Source organism: Vidua chalybeata, chromosome 2 (assembly GCF_026979565.1).
Source record: "Vidua chalybeata isolate OUT-0048 chromosome 2, bVidCha1 merged haplotype, whole genome shotgun sequence".
Classification (NCBI taxonomy): Eukaryota; Metazoa; Chordata; class Aves; order Passeriformes; family Viduidae; genus Vidua; species Vidua chalybeata.
In genome coordinates, this window is record NC_071531.1 from 19234252 (window position 1) to 19253111 (window position 18860).

General features: G+C 38.5%; 1 protein-coding gene and 1 long non-coding RNA gene across 4 annotated transcripts in view; both read left to right on the forward strand.

The window, feature by feature from the left end:
- ARHGAP6 (Rho GTPase activating protein 6) overlaps positions 1 to 18860 on the forward strand; it is a 311117-nt gene that overhangs the window by 186900 nt on the left and 105357 nt on the right. The window contains exon 1 of one of the 3 annotated variants that reach the window (XM_053934535.1): positions 18828 to 18836. The exons of the other annotated variants lie outside the window; for them this stretch is intronic. Within the exon in view, the coding sequence (XP_053790510.1) occupies positions 18831 to 18836 (6 nt within the window). The 5' untranslated portion in view covers positions 18828 to 18830. Of the gene's footprint in view, positions 1 to 18827; positions 18837 to 18860 lie in introns of those variants that run through there. 3 annotated transcript variants of the gene reach the window in all.
- LOC128783623 (uncharacterized) lies at positions 7371 to 7900 on the forward strand. The gene is made up of 2 exons (XR_008429218.1): positions 7371 to 7445; positions 7729 to 7900. It is a non-coding gene; the product is annotated as an uncharacterized LOC128783623 (long non-coding RNA).

An 18860-nucleotide genomic window follows, 5' to 3' on the forward strand; every position in this document is an offset into this window, starting at 1 on the left:
AGGGTTCCCTAGATGTACAGTATCAGTTTAGTCCAGTTTTTTCCATTTTCAACAATATTAATTATACCTAATCTATAACAACAGATGTTCTGAAATGGCATTTATATTTATTTTAGATCCTCTAAGAGAGATTACTTCTGCTTTCATCTTTCTTAATTAAGCATTAACAATTATTGAAAGAATTAGTCTTAAATGCTAAAATTAAAATAAGAGATAAAGGATGTCTTCCCAGGTGGCTCCAGCATAAGCACTACTGTCTATACATTGAATCTCATTGAAGGCCAGATTTTAATGCACATTAATTTCATTTTGACAGGCATTGCATAAGTGTTCCCATTGGATTTGAGCAAAACCACTTAAAGCTCCATCTTAAATGAATAAACTGCCTTTTAAAGGAATTTTAGGAAAAGCAATAGTACAAAAATGAGTTTATGTTCCCATGGCCAATGCACCTTAATTTATATAATTTTAAGATTTAACACACGTAGTTGAAAGCCATCATAAGTGAAAGGCGTGCAATTGGCCCTTTCTCAGTAGTTTGTAAATAACAACATGTTCTGAGTACTATCCCTGAAGGGGCAGGAGCAAAGCTCCAGGTATCTTTCTTTGCACTTTGGGCCAGGCATTAGTTCCAGCACTAACCGTGACAGCTTTGTCCTGCACAAAGCACTGCAATTCCTTTCCAGACTGCAGGAGAAGTGCCTGAATCTACTCCTTGCCCTCCCTTGTCCCAGTGCTGCTGCCCACAGAGAAGGGATAGAAGGTGACCTGGAGGGGATAACACTGGCTTTGGACCCAGCTGTATCTTTATGTCTGTTATTTGATTAAAAGAAATGGAGATGCTTCACGTGAATATATGAGTAACTTGGTGTGGCCATGTGCAGGTACCACTGCTGTGTGTCATTGTGCCTGCTGATGCTCATCAGCTGTGTTCTCTGTGATGCTCATAAGGTTGGACAAGTAATTATTCCAATTAAGACTACAAAAAAAAAATTAAACATAATTTCCATTTTACGTAGGTTGCTTTCTCAGGGAGGTTTATTGTCACAAAGATGTATAGAATCCTATTCCACTGATATAGCTGAAATTTCTGCCTTGTTCTTCATTTAGGATAGACATTTACTTGGGGTTTCTTGTCGTGTTAAGAGGCAGAGATCATCTTGTAGCAGAGATCATCTTGTCATTGAGGGCATTTTTTTCTCTACTGTGATGAGATCACAGAGGTAAAAAAAAAGATAACACTAAAACTCTTGAAATTCTGTCTTTTCATTCAGTCAATTAGAAGACATAATTAGTAATTGAAAAGGTAATTAAAATTTGACAGGCTGACAAAATTTGTATATCATGTTATTTTTTTTAATTGTGCCTTATTTTTTGAAATTATTTGTGACTCTTTTGGCCTTGTTCTTTTTCACCTTCCTGCATCTGACTGGGTTTCAACTCAATTGAAATTCATGTCAATTCTCCTCGTTTTCTAAAACCCTGAATTTTTCTTTACTTGCTGCCAACATCGTATTTCATTGTGTTCCCCTTGTTTGCATTTGCTGCTTTTCTTCCATAGGTTTGTGGCACTGTTGATTTCCTGCTCAGTCCCATATTGGCTACTCATTAACTTCTCATGAATTGTTCCCTTTGGGTATTAAATGCTTGCTTCTACAATTTTTCTTGATCCTTCTATTGTTCTTTTCTTGTTATACCACCATCAAGACTGGTCATTATTCCTGTTTACCAGCATAATTTTCTGGGACTTTTATATCATTAGGTAGAAATGAAGGCAAATATATATTTGGGTGTATTTAACAGGGTAGAAATTAATTAGAAGTGTAGAAGATAAAACCATCCCCTTGCCTCAGAGACTTAAATTTCATGAGAATTTTCTATTTAGATTGCCTTGCAATTTCTGATTTTCCCTATTCAGATCAGCCCCTTTCTGTTTTCTCCATATCAATGGAGAATGTAGTTTAGAACTTTTTCTCTGATCAGTGAAAAATTGAGATAACATGGATGAAAACTGACGTTTAGTCTAAATAGGAGGAAAATTCATCTCAGCAAGACTTACTGAAAATATCTGAAGCATCACACAGCTTAATAACAAGCTAACGTGTCAGGTTAAACTGGAGAAGGAAACAGATTGAATCACAAACTGCAGAAGACTTTCTGAGCATCTTGCTGAGGCCTTTTTCAAAAGACATTTCTTTTATTTATGGTGTATGTTACTTCAGTATGTTTCTAAACAGACAAGAAAGTGGAATCAGAGTCTTAAGAGCAGAGAAATGTACTTGAAATTTAGCACTCTTCACACAGTGTTCCAGCCTGTCTGAGAGCAGTTGCTGTAAAGCATCTGGAGAAGAGAGGGGATTAAGCCCTGGCTCTTGGATGATGCGCTCATACTTGGGCAGTGAGCTGCAGGGTGCGGTCTGCATCTGAGACCGCGGCTGCGCTTCTCTTCTGCCTCTACAAAAGCTTCCGTGCTGACCTTAAACAATTTCCTTGGGGCTTCATGAGAATAGGGAGGGAAGTGTCAAACTGCAAAATTGTAACAAACTTTTGAAATGCTTGGCTTTTTCTGTAGGGGAAACTGCAGCCTTGAGTGTGTGCCTAAGCGCCCTGAGCAATGGAAAGGAGGAAGCAGGTGCTGCATCACAGACAGAGCTGCACAGGGCCCAGAAAACGTGGGCTCACTGTTCTCCAGAGTGGCCTGGAGGGAGGTTCCAAGGCCAGTTTCTTGGAAGAGCTACAAACCACTAGGTTAGAGAATAGCCTAAAATCAGGGATCTCTGTTTATGTTTGCTCTGGTTCATTATGTTTTTTGTGGTTTTTTTGGTGGTTTTTTTTGTTTTTTTTTTCTTTTTTTGTTTTTTTTTTCCCCCCACTGGTGATCACGTCTGACTTTTGGGTTTGATTTGAGGGTTTGTTTCTTTTTTTTTTCATTCACCCTTTTCTGAGTTTACTTTTGTTCTTTTTTTTTTTTTTTTTCCCCAGAAATATATTCCCATATCTGTTTAGTGTTCTGGCCATTAAGCTCTTTTTTTTTTTTTTTTTTTCAGAATAGCCTATTTTCATGTTTTTGAATGAAAACTGGTCATCTCTTTGTCCTGTAAGCATGTGGTCTTTCACATGTACCTGTGGGAGACCATCTCCTGTACTTTCTGCCTTTCAGTCACTGCTGTGTGGACCTCAGTGTGGTGTGGTGGGGCTGAGGTGTGGAGACCAGACTGACATTTTACTGATTGTGCCAAAAGGGCTGTGGAAACCTGGGAAGTTTCCCTGGTCTAAATTTAAACACCTTTGTAAAGCCTTAGGCATGTGGCACCAACATTTTGTTTTGGTTTTCTCACATGTAAATTGGAATGATTTTGGAGAGCTGGGTACTTCACAGGAGTATGGATTGGTCCCCGCTGCTGCTCTGGATTCAATAAGCTGTATATGTTGTTATAAACATAGATTGCAAGCTGATCGTGGTTGATTTGTTCTTACTAGTCACAATTCTCAAATGCTTTGAAGTATTATTCCCATTTATTTCTAACACTGCACAAAAGAGAGTAGAGGTGTTCATTTTCAAAGTAAAATCAAGCAGTCATTTTTTATGTTCTCAAAATCTACCAAGAAACAAAGACTTGTTGTCTTCTGGTTTTTTTTCTTCATAGGATCTTACGTAACAACCTAAGTGATAGTCCTTAGACAGAACTTTTGTACATTATTAATATGACTTTTCAAGATCTTGCATGCTTTTGCACATGAGACTACAATAACATGGCATTGGGACCATCAGTAACAATTTGGATCACTTTATCAGTAGTCTTTTTTTTTTTACTTACTACATAAAATCTTCACCCAGAGGATGTGGAGTTATTCTTAAGGGACATTTGCCTCTTAGGCTGTCCCTAACCCTTTCTACTGAGTGCATTTCTTTCAAACATTTCAAAATACTGTGGAAAAGCCTAGTCACCAAAAATGAGAATGTCTGTCTTTCTTGCTTTACAAAGTAGTGACTGAATCTGTAGGATAAAACCTTCAGGAACCTCATGAGAAGTTTGTGAACCTTGCCTGGCTCTGTTTTCAAAAAGGCTTTCCTTGTGTCCAGCCTTTTTGCCAGTTAAGACATTAGAAAAACTTCCACAAACAAGGTGTGAAAGCAGAACAAGTGAGCGTGGTCCTGCTCCAGCTAACATGTAGTGAAAGATTCATGTGAGCTTCCTTTAGGGCAAAGTTAGCTTCCTGTGTATTCATAACAGAGAGAGAGGGAGGTAGTATTGGGTCTGTACTGGAACTGTGTAGCTATTCCACCCTGCCAGGTCCCATTTAACTTTTCTCACTGGCTAACTTTACTGACATTGCTAGGGACCCCTTTAAATGTGGCATCATGGACAGTTTATGATTCTAGTTCCTAGATTTTTGTTTCCTTGAATGATGCACAAGCAGACCTAAGTGTCTCAGAAGTGAGGAGTGTTTTGGGGTACCTCAAATTACAGATGACCAAGTCAAGTTTGATATTTTTAAAGGAGATGAGGGCACAGCATCAATCTGCCTGAAAAAGCTTCTCAAAAGTGTGTGGTTGTGACCTAAGTCTGAAGCAGCATATTTATGCAAAAAGTCATACTCCCATGTCACAGAGAGTGAGATTATCACTGTGCTCATCCTGGGGGTCTTGCTCCCTGTCAAGATTTGGGAGAGGGAATACCAGAAGCAAGACATTATCTGCCCAAAGCAGCAAGGTCTTCTGTTGTGTGAGGAACTAGAACAGACTGAAGCTCTGAAGTCATGCAAGCATTTTCTTTAGGGAAGTATAAATGTCTGAAGTATATCAGAACCCAGTTTTAAACCAGGACTATTTTAAATACATCTACTCAGAAGAAAATCTGACCATTTTGCTCTTAAGTTTGCAAGTTATAAGCAGGATTTACGTAAGTATTGTTATTATTCACAGTGGTAGTTATAATGTTTGAGTTTAATATCCTCTAGCAATCAGTGAGGAGCTAAATTTATATCCTTGCCTGGTTTTGTGTGTCACACACTGCTATATATTAAACCTATTTGTCAGGTGAATGTTGATCTGAATGGAACAAGTTTCTTGCTCAGAGCAGCCCTGTTCATACTAAAGTTGTGCCTTCACTTTTGGAAATGCAATGTAATTAAATGCCAATAGATACTGTTAACTTGGCAGTAGCTCAAGCACTGTATTGCAGTGAGGCTTGATTTCTTTTATGCTAAGGTAATGTTAATTGGTTTATCCTGAATTTACAGGACTGTGACAGACTACAGTCTAGTTCTAGTTTTTTTGCCCTGAAAAATAGGAGTGTAGTTTACTTTTTGTAATCATACTGTTGTTTTTTTATGGCTAATAGAATATTGTTCATACATTATATATTATATGTAATTCTGGGATAGTGCTGTGAGAACTGGCTAGTTAGTATTATATAGAGTTAAGAATACTAGAAAGGCAAAAAGCCTGAGTCCAGTTTATGAAGAATGTAGGGCAGTATGGCAGACGTGTGAATGGGAAAATTCTCTGCTTTGTAGAGTCAAGTAGCATGTATATATGTCCAAAGATGGCTTTGTTGTGTTTTTTTAAATAAGAAAATAAATCCTCTCATTCTCAAACTTCCTTTTGGAGGCAGTAGGACTTTTTCTTATTATTCTTCTCTTTTTCTTCAAGCCTACTCATCCCCAATATTCAGCTCTAGTCCTGAATCTAAACAGTACACTCTGGATGTTTTTACTTGGATTTGTTGGTGAATAAAAATTCACAGTACTCCCCATGAGAAGCAAACAGAAGACTAAATGTCTTGACCTGCAGTCTAACTTGGTTATTTAAGATTCTGATCTTCGTCTGCTTGGTTAAGCTATAAGGATATTCATTTTAATGCACAGGCCAGGTGGTAAGTCATGTGAATATGAATGCATTACATGTGAAAATCTTTACACTGATGCTTATTTATTTCAAGACATAGGAAGTTCCATGCTACTCAGCTGCTTGGTCTTCCAAAAGATTCAGCAACACTTCTCTGCAAAAGTTCAGTGCTAGAAACAATAAATCTATATTCGTCAGCTTCATTGTGCAAAACTGTACAGATACAGCAGTTGAAAGAATATGGTAGTACTGAGAAATTTGCTTCCCATTTGCTTAACTGAGGCTGGGATTCAGACTTCATGTTCTGAGTGCCTTTCAATCTGGTGTATATATGATTAATGTTGGTGAGTCACTTCTGATGGGAATTTTCGCTTTTTCTCACACTGCAAGATAGGGAGACTTTCTGCTCCTCCTACCACCAGTTCAGAAGCACTGTAGAAGACAGAAACCAGGAGATAATTTTTCATGTTTTCAGAATTGCACTCTTTTAAAGGAACTGAGGAGATAACCAATCCCTTTGGCATTTGCTGCACAGGTGTCTGCAAACCAACTAGGACAGCTGGGATTGGGATAAAGGTGTAAGTAGATTGTTATGCACTTAAGAAATATTCTTACTGCTTATTTAAATTCAGAATTCAGGTGTGAAAACTATTTTTGTGGGAAAGAGTATTTGGGAAGGAAATTATTCTGTAGGTGCAGGAAGGCAAATCATGACCTGAATCCTTTCGGGGTTCATGGTAGGAATTTTTGGAGCTCTGGAGATCTGCTTATTCCTGTCAAAAGTAAATAAATAAATTCTTCTAGGGGGGATATAATGCTTCATAAACATAGCTTAGCTCAAAAGCTCTGTGTAGCTGACTGTAAAATAATGTAGGCATGTCTAAAGAGCTTTCCCTCCCTGTGATTTTAGAAAATGCTTTTCCTCTGTTTCTGTATATGTGCCTGTGCATAAAGAATGCAATACATAGGTTGATTGTGTGATTCAGTTACCACAGAATTCCTCAAATAGGATAGAATGGCTTTCATATTGAGGAATTTAAAGGGCTCCACCTGTATCTAGAGACCAGATATTTGGAAATGCCTAGGTACATAAATGCACTGGAAGTCCTCAGTGGTATTTTACGGGCTTTAAACCAATTTAATAGCTGCTGATTGCAACAGGGCTTAGGCCACTGACTTGCTTCTGGTTTAGACAGCCCTGCAAGACCTCTATGTGTAATTTTAGCCCTCAGAGTAATGTCAGAATATGGTCTAATGCTTCAATGAGTATGCTTCATCTAAAATTTAAAGTCTGTCTTACCTCACCTCTGCCACTGAGGACAGACCTTTTGAGCTCGTGTCTTGTGGATTTTGTGTCCAAATCATGTTTTGTGGAGCTGCAGCTCTACTGTAGGACAGGGCAAGATCACTTGAGGCAAACCACTGGTACTGTAGACAACTGTATCAGATAATTCTTATTGTTATGGTTGTGATGTTCACTACAAATAACATTACTGACTATTTGGTGACCTCTAGGAATTTATTCTTGAATCTCCTGTCTACCTTTTGGACTTTGGTATTTCAAAACTGACTCAGCAGAAAGCATATGGCTACAGTGAGTATCAATGCCAATTATTGTGACATTAGTAAAGTGGTGTTTCTATTCACATTATTGTTGGATAAATAAGTTTAATTCAGTCTGTTATGGATTCTGTGTTCTGCAGTAATATTCAATTTGTGTTGCTAACAGGTTGGAAAAGAAATTAATCCATGGGGAAAAGAAATTTTGTCTAATATATGCATTAACAACACTTTAGAAAGCGACTTCCACAAAAAAAAAAGTAATTAATTGTATCAGAGATTGATACTTTCCTTTCTTTTCCCTCTGTTCCTCACAGGTTTTGGAATTCTGTTTGCTTTCCAGAGGTACAATGACATGCTCTGAGTGACTAAAAAGGCTTATTTCTGCCCTAGGCTTAGAGCATAAAGGATGAATGCTTTGGTAGTGTAATGCTGATCTGAACCCTAGGGGAGAAAACCGAGCTTTATAAAGATAGAAAATGAAAAGATTTTATAATGTCTTCATTACTTCTAACATCTTTTTTCAGTATTTTCTGCAGTATTTTTTCTTTTCTGAAGAAATCTATAGCTTCCATGCAAGTTCCTTTGCCCTGTTGGTTTTCGTGACTTGTTATGCATTAAAAATTTATTACTACCAACAGAAGATGCTCAGGTCAAGCTCTTGGCTGCTAATAAATGCACACTAAATACTCAGTGTGAATTCTGGTGGGCATTAGCACTTACCCAGCAAGTAAGGGTACTCTTGGGAACCCTGCAGAGAACTGGTCAATATTCTGTAAGACTGCAGTCTCCAAATTCAGACAATGTGTACAGCATGACTCTTTGAAAAGATTTTTAAAGAAGTAAGACCAGAGAAAACGTTAGGAGTGGGTAAAGAAAAGCAGAACTCTGCATGTGTGGTTGAGAAGGAGAGTGTTTCTCCTGTATTCTGACCTTATTTTTTCCCTTCTCTATATGGTTTATTCCCCCTTTCCCATGCATCTCTTTCATGCAAGGTTTCAGGGGACCCTCTGTTGTACTCTGGAACAGTTTGTGGTTCAGGAGGAGACAGATTCCAATGGCCTTACCTGGAATCAGCCAGCACAGGGCCGCCTCTGCACCAGGTCTGCACCATGGGCTGCCATCCTTGAATTCACAAGTCTTGCCATGAGCCTGATGAAGGTGGTCCAGCTGACCCTGGTGGACTGTAAGCTCAAGTTCCCCACAGTATGTGGAAAAATACACCTCTGTGATCACACACTGTGACCTACTAACTACTGTGACAGGAACTTTCTAAATACCCTGTGTAGAGCATGTTTTTATTATTCTGAAGAGGGTTCAGAAAAATGACTTGGTACATTGCCATCACTGAATTCCCCTTTCTCCAGGCAGTTTGAACCTGTGTACACACACCTTTTTTTTATGTTTACCTTTTCAAATCTGCATATCATCTGAATTGACAAAGGAGGTACATCTTTCTGCCTTTTTTTTTCATCACCCTACAATATCCTAGATATTATACAACACTGAAAAAGAAATTACAAAAGGAAGATGGAATAGCAGATCTGGTTTTGTAGTCCCTCTCAAAGTTTAGAGCCAGGTCTGTTTTCATCCTGGCTGTTATTTCCTGGATTATGGATTATCATAATGAAAAATGGATTATGATGCACAATAAATGGTCACTGTGCAACAGTTAAAAATAACTAAGTGATGCCATCTGCTGTCTTAAAATCTTATTTAGTGTTACATCTGACTGAATTGTTATCCTAAGTGGAAACTGCCTATGCTGAGTATAATGTCAGACATGTTACCTTGATGTGTGTTAAAGGCAATATAAATATTATTATAAATATCATTATAATATTAATAAAAATTAAGGCAATATAAATATTCTTTGGGATTAAATATAGTAGACTATATAATGTCAGAAGAAAATGTGATACTAGTGTCGTTCCAAAACAATTCCTCAGTGAATTTACTTTGCAAATAATTTGAGGGTTTTTTTTCCAGGCTGTTTTGTTTTTTTTATTTCTGAGAGGAAGAAGTAGAATCTTGTGGAATAGAAGGGAGATTGGTGACACACCAACCCATTAAAGTGTATGTTTATTAAAATGTATGTGTTATGTGGTGAAATTCTTCATATTACTTCTATATTTAGTACAAGTTACCTATAGTGACTTTTAGATGCTTTATCTACCACACTTTTAGATGCTTTTCTTTTAGGAAAGAGTTAACCTGACCATGGTCTTCAAAGAAGTTGAAAACCACATTTTTTTAAGACATGTTGCTCAAAGAGAAGTCACTCATTGTCTCAGATCATAACATTAAACAGTTGAATTTACATTCAACTAAGCTAAATTTGAAGTGGACTATGGACTACCATGCTCAGCATTGAAATGGTATCTCTTTCAGAGAATATCAGATGGTTACTTATTTCATGTATGTGGATGTGTTTGGTTGCTTGGGGGTTTGACAGCAAGAGTTAAAGATGTATTTTGTTCACATGCAGTTATGCCAGATTGCAGTTCACAGGTTGACGTTCAATAAAATGCTGGCACGTGGTAGAGTGATCTGAAATGCAGTCAGCAGTGCTTAGTAGGTATAAAGGGCTGCAGAGCCAGAGAGATCAAATTTAACTCTTTCTGCTTTTCTTCTTTGTCGATTTTTGTAATGGTCTGTAAAGCACTGACATAATCTCAGTTTCCTGTACTTTTTTTTTCACCATAGTGAAAACCATATGAGTTCTAGGAAGGTAACTGTCACTATTGTACTGTTGTAACTTCATATGCTGAATGGATATGCCTTATTTAGTGAGGTGTGAGTAAAGACATATTTGGACATAAACTTATGTATAACCACAATCTGATAATGAAATGTGTAATTTCTTGTGGATGTTGGAGCTTTTTTTATTTACTATCAATACTGCAGTGATGTGTATTTCTGCTTGTATTTTTAAAAGATACACAATCTGTGCTTAGAGTTTTACATAGTTTAATTTTAATAGCAAAACTTATTCAATATATAAACATTCATTTCCAGATGTAGTACACTAGAACTGCTCTCCTGTTGGAGGATTATAAATAATTTGGTTCCTCTCTCTACTTTGGGAGCAGATCTGTAAAATTCACAAATGACCAAAGCAACAGCAAATTAATTCTACAGTTAATCCCTCAAAGTATTTTGCTTTCCAGCTGTAGGTCTCCTGCAAATCATGCTTTGACAGAGAGAAAGCCGTGCATGTATTTACATCTTTCTCGTGGCATGCCATACCTCTTTTAAACTTCTGTAAAATTCCTTTGCAGCCAAACTGTCCAGTCTGGAGCATTAAGAAATCATGAGATGGTTTGAAAAATACAGAGATATGTTTTAAAAAATCTGTATTCAGTGACCCTTTTGGTTTTTGTTTTCCAAACATTCACATTTCCAAACTGTCTGCACAACTCTGAGGGCTCAAACCTTGCTTTAAGAGGCAGCATAAAATGTGAAATTCAGATTTTTATGTAATCATGTTTTAAAACCACAGAAACCTCACTGCACTTCACAGTGTTTACTGTAAATTTCCAAGTGTCCATCAGTCAAAAGCTGTGACAGCACAGAATTATGATGCATTTACTTACATGCAAGTCTGCTGCTGTTAATGTAGTCCTAAGTGGGCATGTACTGTAAACTGTGTGTTAGGCTTTATTTGGGATAGTTTCCAAATGAGGGGGGAGGGAAGTAGTACTTAGTTTAGATAATATAATCTATGAGTTCCGATTGTATTCCCAGGGCAAATGCTGCACTCATAATTACAGCATCAGTAACAATGTAAGGAAATGTTATGGTCTTGGCTGTAGAAAAAGCTACCTGAAGGCAAGAGGATAGATATTTAAAGGTCTTGGTTGGAAAAAAGCAGGAAGAGATTTTATTCCTCATGAAAACTCAAGGAGCTCCTGAGATGATACTTTAAAGAAGTTGCAAAAATGTACTCATTTTCTAATTAGCTCATCTTTCTTAGGGAATGATGACTGGCTGTTAGCAAAGTCTTTTTCTGGAAATGTCTGGGCTTTTGGGTAACACGTGTCTTCCACCACGCCAGTCTGGCTGTATGGAAAGCTGAACTGCTCTCTATCTACAGGATAATGCAGTATCAGGGTGCCCAGAGTGCTTCTGATTCTGTAAGCTGATGTGGGCAGTAGAGTATGGATTAAAGGTGTGGATGATGGGAAGGAATGGCCAAGATGTAGGGAAGATGGTAGAATCATTGAATTAAAGGAAAACCAGGCTGTCAAAATTGTCTTTTCTTCAGTCTGCTCCCCAAGTTTTTATGCTACGTGAATTTTTCACTACAGCAAAGTGCTTCATAAATTTAAAATGTAAACACAGAGGATTTCTTTCTCTTATTCCATGGTGTAATTTTTACTTTTATAACTCATATTCTTTTCCAGCTGAGTGCTATTGCCAGGGAAGCCAATTCATGCATTTTAGAAGTGAGCAGTGCTTTCGGAACTCTCCAAAGTGACTGGAAAAATACAAAACCCTTTGTGAAGTAACAACATGAAGACCTAGAAATGCAAGGAGCCATGCACATGATCACTGTTTACCTTAATTCCAGCCATTCCTGCTTACAGGAACAGAAACACTTCAATTACTTCTCTTTTTTGGTTTTTTTTTTTTTGTTTGTTTGTTTTTTTGTTTTGTTTTTTTTGTTTGTTTGTTTTTGTTTTGGTTGGGTGTGGGTTTTTTTGGGGTTTTTTTTGGGTTTTTTTTTTTTTTTTTTTTTTTTTTTTTTTTTTTTTTTTTTTATGCTGAATTATCAGAGATGTCTGATTCTGAGTGTAAACTCCACATTATGAGAGGCCTCTCTTAGGCTTTGAAGTGCTCTCAGTCACGGGAGGGGGTTTGCTGTGAATGAACCTCAGGTCTGCCTGAAAGATATATCACCATGTCTGACTTGCTGCAGTCTAACACAGTTGTTGGGAGTGGAGGAATACTCATCACAGAATTTTCATCTCTGAAACAGAAAAGGTCATTTGTTACAGACTGTGAACTAGGTGCCAAAGTGCAATTTCTCCGGTAACTAGGAGCAAAAGTGTAGCAATGGTGTTGGGGGTACTTACGTGAAGTGCTTGGCTGAATAAGTAACTGATCAGGATCATGATGCAGAGGGCTGGGTCAATTATTTTTGTCTTGTTTCTCTGTTAGTCTGATACCATATATACGATACTTTTTCTGCAGCCTAAAATTTGAATGATGAATAGCAGCTTACTAAGCAAGTTTGGTGCTTGCAGGGTAGGTTGGAAGTCTGGTGTAGGATTTTTTTGATTTGGAAAGGTTTGCTTTAGTTCCTTCAGCATTACCCTGTTTTGTCACCTCAGGTTATTTCGATAGCCTGCTCTTTGAAAATTGGGTTGTATTGAGTCTCCCTATATGATGTAGGGATTAAAATAAATATGGTGGTGTGACACCTTAGATCAAAGTTAGGATTCAGTCTATACTTAAGAAGATTTGCAGTTAAAAATACAAAGTTAGGTTCATAATGACTTGTCAGTTCAGAAAATAATTACTTTCACTCACTAGGGCAAGCAAGTATGAATTTCTTGTGCTTGTTAGAGCAAAACTCAGGAAGCTGTAATTTTTAAATAAAGTTAGATAGTCTGCTGAGGAACAAGAATTCTTTTTCCAGGTAAGTGTTTTTATATTGTTTCATTTTCTTTTACTTCTTGCTTGAAGAATTATATAATAGAGTAAAACACTAGCATCTTTGTATTAAAAACATATATCTAGTCACTCTTATTTACTCATACTCTCTTAAAATGGATGTTGTAGAAAAAGTAAGATTTTCTGAGTGTGCTGGTTTTCTTTCCTTCCAAGCAATGTTGCAAAATGCATCATCAGTTCAGCAGCGTAAGCATGGTTGCTTCTAAGGCCCGGGAGGAATCACCTTTGGCTGCAGCATTTAATTTGTCTGATTTGTGTGTGCTGTGCTTTATGAGAACCATTAACAGTGGCTCTTTCGAGAGTGTAAATACAAGAAACTGGGTACTTATAAAGCTTCAGAAAATGCCCCTTGAAGTGTATGCCTTGTAAGGTATTTCTTAATGTTAGGCAGCTTCTGTCATTTGTTAAATTGCCAAGCCTTTAATTGTACTTTGTATCATCAGATCTGGACTCCACCCAGCATTAATATTTAATATGTTTGGGTTTAGGAACTTGCACGCATTCTGTGGGAAATTAAGGCTAGAGATTGACAGTGACTTTGGTGGTGTTCCTTGGGAAACAAGTTAGAGCTGATGCATACTGTGGAGTTAAGGAAGGGGGGCAGGAGAAAAGTAGGCACAACACAAAACATGTTAAATTTAGGCTCACTTTCTCTTTTTCTAGTTGCACTGATGTTTTCAAGCCCAATCTCTTTTGTCTTCTGTATAGTGTGTTTTGACTGTTTAGCTAAGGGACAAATTTACAACATGCTGGAAGACTGGGAAAGGAGTTAAAGAGCAAGTTAAAGAGCATGCTGGCTATGGCAGGAGAAGCATTGAGCAGAGCCAGGTTGTGGTAGCTCAGTCTTCAGCAGCTTGGTAACTTCATCCGTTTTCACCTGCAGAACTATGTTCATATTGACAGTATCAAAACTTTGTGAGGAGAAAATAAAAAAACAGTTAAACTTTAGTCTCTCCACAGTACTTAGTTTCTAATGGCAACAGCTAGTAAGAGCAGAGTGGAGTTAGTGTTTACAGACTTGAAGTTTGGTGCTAAACACAGTAATTTATAATTCAGTACTGTCAATTAAAATTGGTCAATCTGTGATATGATCTGATGGTTGCAGCATTACTTTATTATTTTGATACAGTGTGTGCATGCTGCATTTCTAAGCAGGACTCTGCTTAGAAATTAGAGTCTTTAACATCCCAGATCATTGCGTGATAAGCCTTCCTGTAGCAGCTCTTGCTGTCCCTGGGCTCTCTAGTTTCAGTCACTTCAAGTTTGTGAAGGTTCACTTGCAGAGTGGAGTTTTACAAATTCCTGCTCACCCAGGATCTTGAGGGAAATGCAGAGTCCCCAAATGTGGGAATAGAACCTGCAAAAATCTATAAACTTGGCTAGAGAGAAAATGACCACATCCACTAAAACATGAGATAATATCTCCCACACACTGAAAGAAAACAAAAAACAACATGCAGAATCAGACTGTGAGAAAGGATTATCTAGTAAGTTTAAAACAGCATTGTGTATGTTTCTATTTTAAGATTATTTAACATAAATTGATGTTATCTAACTCCACATGTCTCCAGTGAGGGAATGTCATCCTGAGTGCACAGAACATGCACATTGGCTTGGAAGAATAAACAACTCTTCTTTGCTTTTTTTTTTTTTTTTTTTTGAAATGCAGGCAGGAAAGAGGGAATGTGATTTCCCTTGCTGCCTTTAACTCCTTCCCCAGGCTAAGCATGTGTCATAAGCTAGCAAGAAAGCAAAAAAGAATTTTATTAGAACAAATGGGGAAAGGATCAGCTAAAGCGCTGAAGACATCTCAGCTTCTGAAACCTCTTGCCACTTTGCATCACCAGTACTCCTAATGTTCAGGACTTTGCGCTGTCTAAAGGTCGGGAAACGTGCTGATGGTTCTTCTCAGTTAAGCCTTGGGATGAAGTGGCCTTCACTGGGAACTGAATGGGAACTGAATCTCCGTGCTGAAATCCAGAAGGTTGAGGGTGGATGGAAAACAGTCAAAACAACACTGGTTTTAGTAAGCACCATGGTTCCTACTTTTTCAGTTTTCTGTGTACCTGGCAAGGGCACAGAGGCTATTTTTGAACTGTCTAGACTATTCTTCTAAAAGGGATCTCTTCTTTTTCCTCTTCTGGTTATTGGTCATCAGGAAGAAGGGAGTTAGCACGTCTATTTGTGAATTTGCCCACACACTGAGCCCACATAAACATTTTACAAAGCATATTTATAGAACAGTTATAAGAGCTTGTATCCTCAAGAGCTATGCATTTATACAACTGACTTGCATGTAGTTTAATCAGTGCAGAAGTATCACTACTAATGTAGATTTTTGCATGGCATTTTCTATTTAATGTAAAATCTACTCCCTCCCCCTACTCACTCAGTTTAGCTTTAAAAAGTTTATACATGGACAAACTGTATAAAACCAAAATGTGAATGTGCAGCCCAGTAATTTAAAGTTTACACTTCTGGTAATAGATTATTTGAATTATTGATTCTTCCAAAGATGGAATATATTTCTCCACATTTGAAAAGTCTTGAGAGTTAGGTGAAGTCCCCAGTGACTAGTAAGAAGGAAACATCTCTCCTATTTTTAGAAAGGGGAGAGAAGAAGACCTAGGGAACTATATAGCCTGGTGAGCCTCCTGTTACTGGGAAGATGATGGAGCAGATCCTCATGGAGACATTGTTAAGGGACATACAAGACAAGGAGATGATCTGAGACAGCCAGCAGGGGTTCATTAAGGGCAAATCATGCCCAAGCAGCCTGATGGCCTTCTATGATGAAGTGGCTGCAGTGGTCGACAAGGGAAAACTGACCAATGTCATCTACTTAGATTTTGATAAGGGCTTTGACATTGTCCCACACAACATCCTCATCTCCAGTTTGGAGACATGGATGTGAAGAGTGGATTAATACTCAATAAGAAATTGGCTGGATTGACACAGACTGAGAGTTGTGGTCAGTGGCTCTAGGTCCAAGTGGAGGCCAGTGACAAATGGTGTCCCTCAGGACGCTCATGGGACTGGCACCCTTTAATATCTTCATCAATGACATGGGCAGCGGGATCGGTGCACCCTCAGCAAGTTTGCAGATGACACCACAGCAGGACAAGATGCCATCCAGGGGGCTCTGGACTAACTTGAGGAGTGGGCCCATGAGCACCTCCTGAGGTACAACAAATCCAAGTGCAAGGTGCTGCACCTGAGTCAGGGTGATCCCAGACATGAGCACAGACTGGGAGAAGGAGTCACTGAGAGCAGCCCTGCAGAGAAGGACTTGGGGGCTCCTGTGGATGAAAAGCTGGACATGAGCCCACAGTGTTCACTCATGGCCCAGAAGGTCAGCAGCACTCTCGGCTGCATCAAAGCAAGAGTGACCAGCGGGTCAGGGAAGACCATTCACCCCCTCCACTCTGCCCTTGTGACTCCCTACCTGGAGTGCTGCATATAGGTCTGGGGCCTTCAGCATAAGAAAGACATGGATGAGTTAGGGCAGGTCCAGAGGAGGCCATAAAGATTATCAGAGGTCTGGAGCACCTCTCCTGGGAAGACAGGCTGAGAAAGCTGGGGTTGTTCAGCCCAGAGATGAGAAGATTATGATGTGACCTTATTGTGGCCTTCCAGTACCTATTACTGCTTCTCTTTCTTTTGATGATGTTTTTCCCCACTGTGAATTTTTTTTTTTTATCCCCCTTCTCTCCACAGAAAAGAATTTAGGAGGATTCTAAGTTTCTTATGTGAGTGCACGTATGTGTTCATGTATCCATTGCTGTGAAAGATTGGTTGTGAAATGCAATAGCTTCTCACAAATTGCACCCTGTTGTAATCTGAGACTGTAATAGCTTTTCATTAAATGGGGTTAAAGCTGACTGGTGTTGGAAGTTGCTGTGGGTTGCTGCTTCTTGGGTACTTAGAAACCACTTGGTGTTGATTTTGTGCTAGCATGGAAAAATGAAACTAAAATTACAGTAATGGTCCAGTTTTGAACAGAGCAGGCAAGAACTGGTTGATAATGTTCTCTGAGGACATGATAAGTAAAACTCTTCTCCCTGCCCCCGCTCCAGCTTTGCCTCACTCTTAGCTTGGCCAACTGTGCTGGCCAGTACAGCCTCACACTTCCTTTGCTCGCCTGTCTGCTCAGCTGTGTCCAGCTGCTGGTCTTGTTCCTGCTCTGGTGGAGTGTTTACAGAGACACCAGGGGCTCCACTGCCTCTGCTGGTATCTCTGTCTGACAGAACTCGTGGTGGTTAGACAGGAAATGGAGCTCCAATAAGATGCTGGACTAGTGTGACTCTGAACAAGCCTGCTTCATGGCTTCCAAGATAGGTGTGTTTTGCATAGAAACTCATGGTATGTCTTCATCCAGATGCAAAAAATGCTCTAAAATTTTAGTCCTTGCAGCAGAGTGTTTTTATATTACTTCTATTATTATTGTTAAGCATTTGGACAACCCACTTGTATTAACCTGATCTATGACAGTAATTCAAACGGTAACTACAACTTCAACAACAATCGAAACGTGAAAGAGCAGGACATGCCAAGAGCAGCCAAGAATCCAATGAGAAAAGGAGAGAAGTCCAGAAAAAGATTGCCCCTTTAAACTTTTACAGATGTGTTTTATATATATGTAGCATGTTAGTAAAAGTATATGTATGCATAGTTTAACAAAACCATGCTTTTTTAAAAATCATGTGACATGTGAGTCAATCTTTGGGGTGACAATTACTGAAATAGCAGATGTGCTAAAGTTTTAAAAATAGTATTATTTCTGGAGATAAGCTCCTGCTCATTTCTCAAAGCTATTTTTCTGATGCTCTGGTGCTTTTCTGTGTGGACGTAGGGGCAAGATACATAATTATAGCCGCATTTGACTGGTAAGTTTCTGTTGCATTTTGTTTGCAATGTATTCCTTCTGAGATTCCTTGTAAAAAAACCACAGACCTTATATATCATATGTGTTTCACAGTTTCATGCTGGAATAATGATTAGTAAGGGATCTTGCAGTCCCATGGTAGTTTTCTATATCATAATGTTGACTTTGGTATCAGAATGTGATTATATTGCACTTTGTTGAAATACATGGGTTTTTTAATTTTTTTAAATTTGTGATACCTCAGTATGCTAATGGTACTTGATATCTGCAAATTTTTTTTTCTTTGCTATGAAAATGTTGCTAAGGGAAGTGGGGGTTTTGTGGTTTGTTTTTTTTTTGGGGGGCAGGGTTTACCAACTGCCTTTGAAGGAGATGGAGTAGAAGCTATTTGAGCAATTGCAGTGCATCACCTTTAAGGAACAGTAGCTCCTCATATGAATTAAGAGAATGAAGATCCAAAGAATGAAAGGAAAAAAATCCTACTTTCTCAATAGATTGATTTTCTTTGCTTTTGGGTGGTTATGTGGGGAAATCTCTTCTAGTCTAAGCTTTCTTATGTTTTCTTGCCGTATCCTGGAGCTCTTTACTCCTCTGTATTGCTGTAAAACTTCTTGTTTAGAAACCTAAAAATGAAAACAACCCCCCCCTCCCCGCAAAGAAACCGGAAAACCCAAATGAAAAACCCTAAGGGTTTGTGCTATAGTGTGTGACTTATCATGCTTTTTTTGGAAGGAGGAACTTGCTGTATCCTGGTGCGTATTCAGAAGTAGCCAAGCTGCTAGGCTCAGACATTTGAGGGCTTTTTCCCCCCTCCTTCTATCAGGGCATATGTACTCAAACTTCCTGTCTTGGGAAATGAGTGTAAGTTTCTTTCTCTCCTTACGC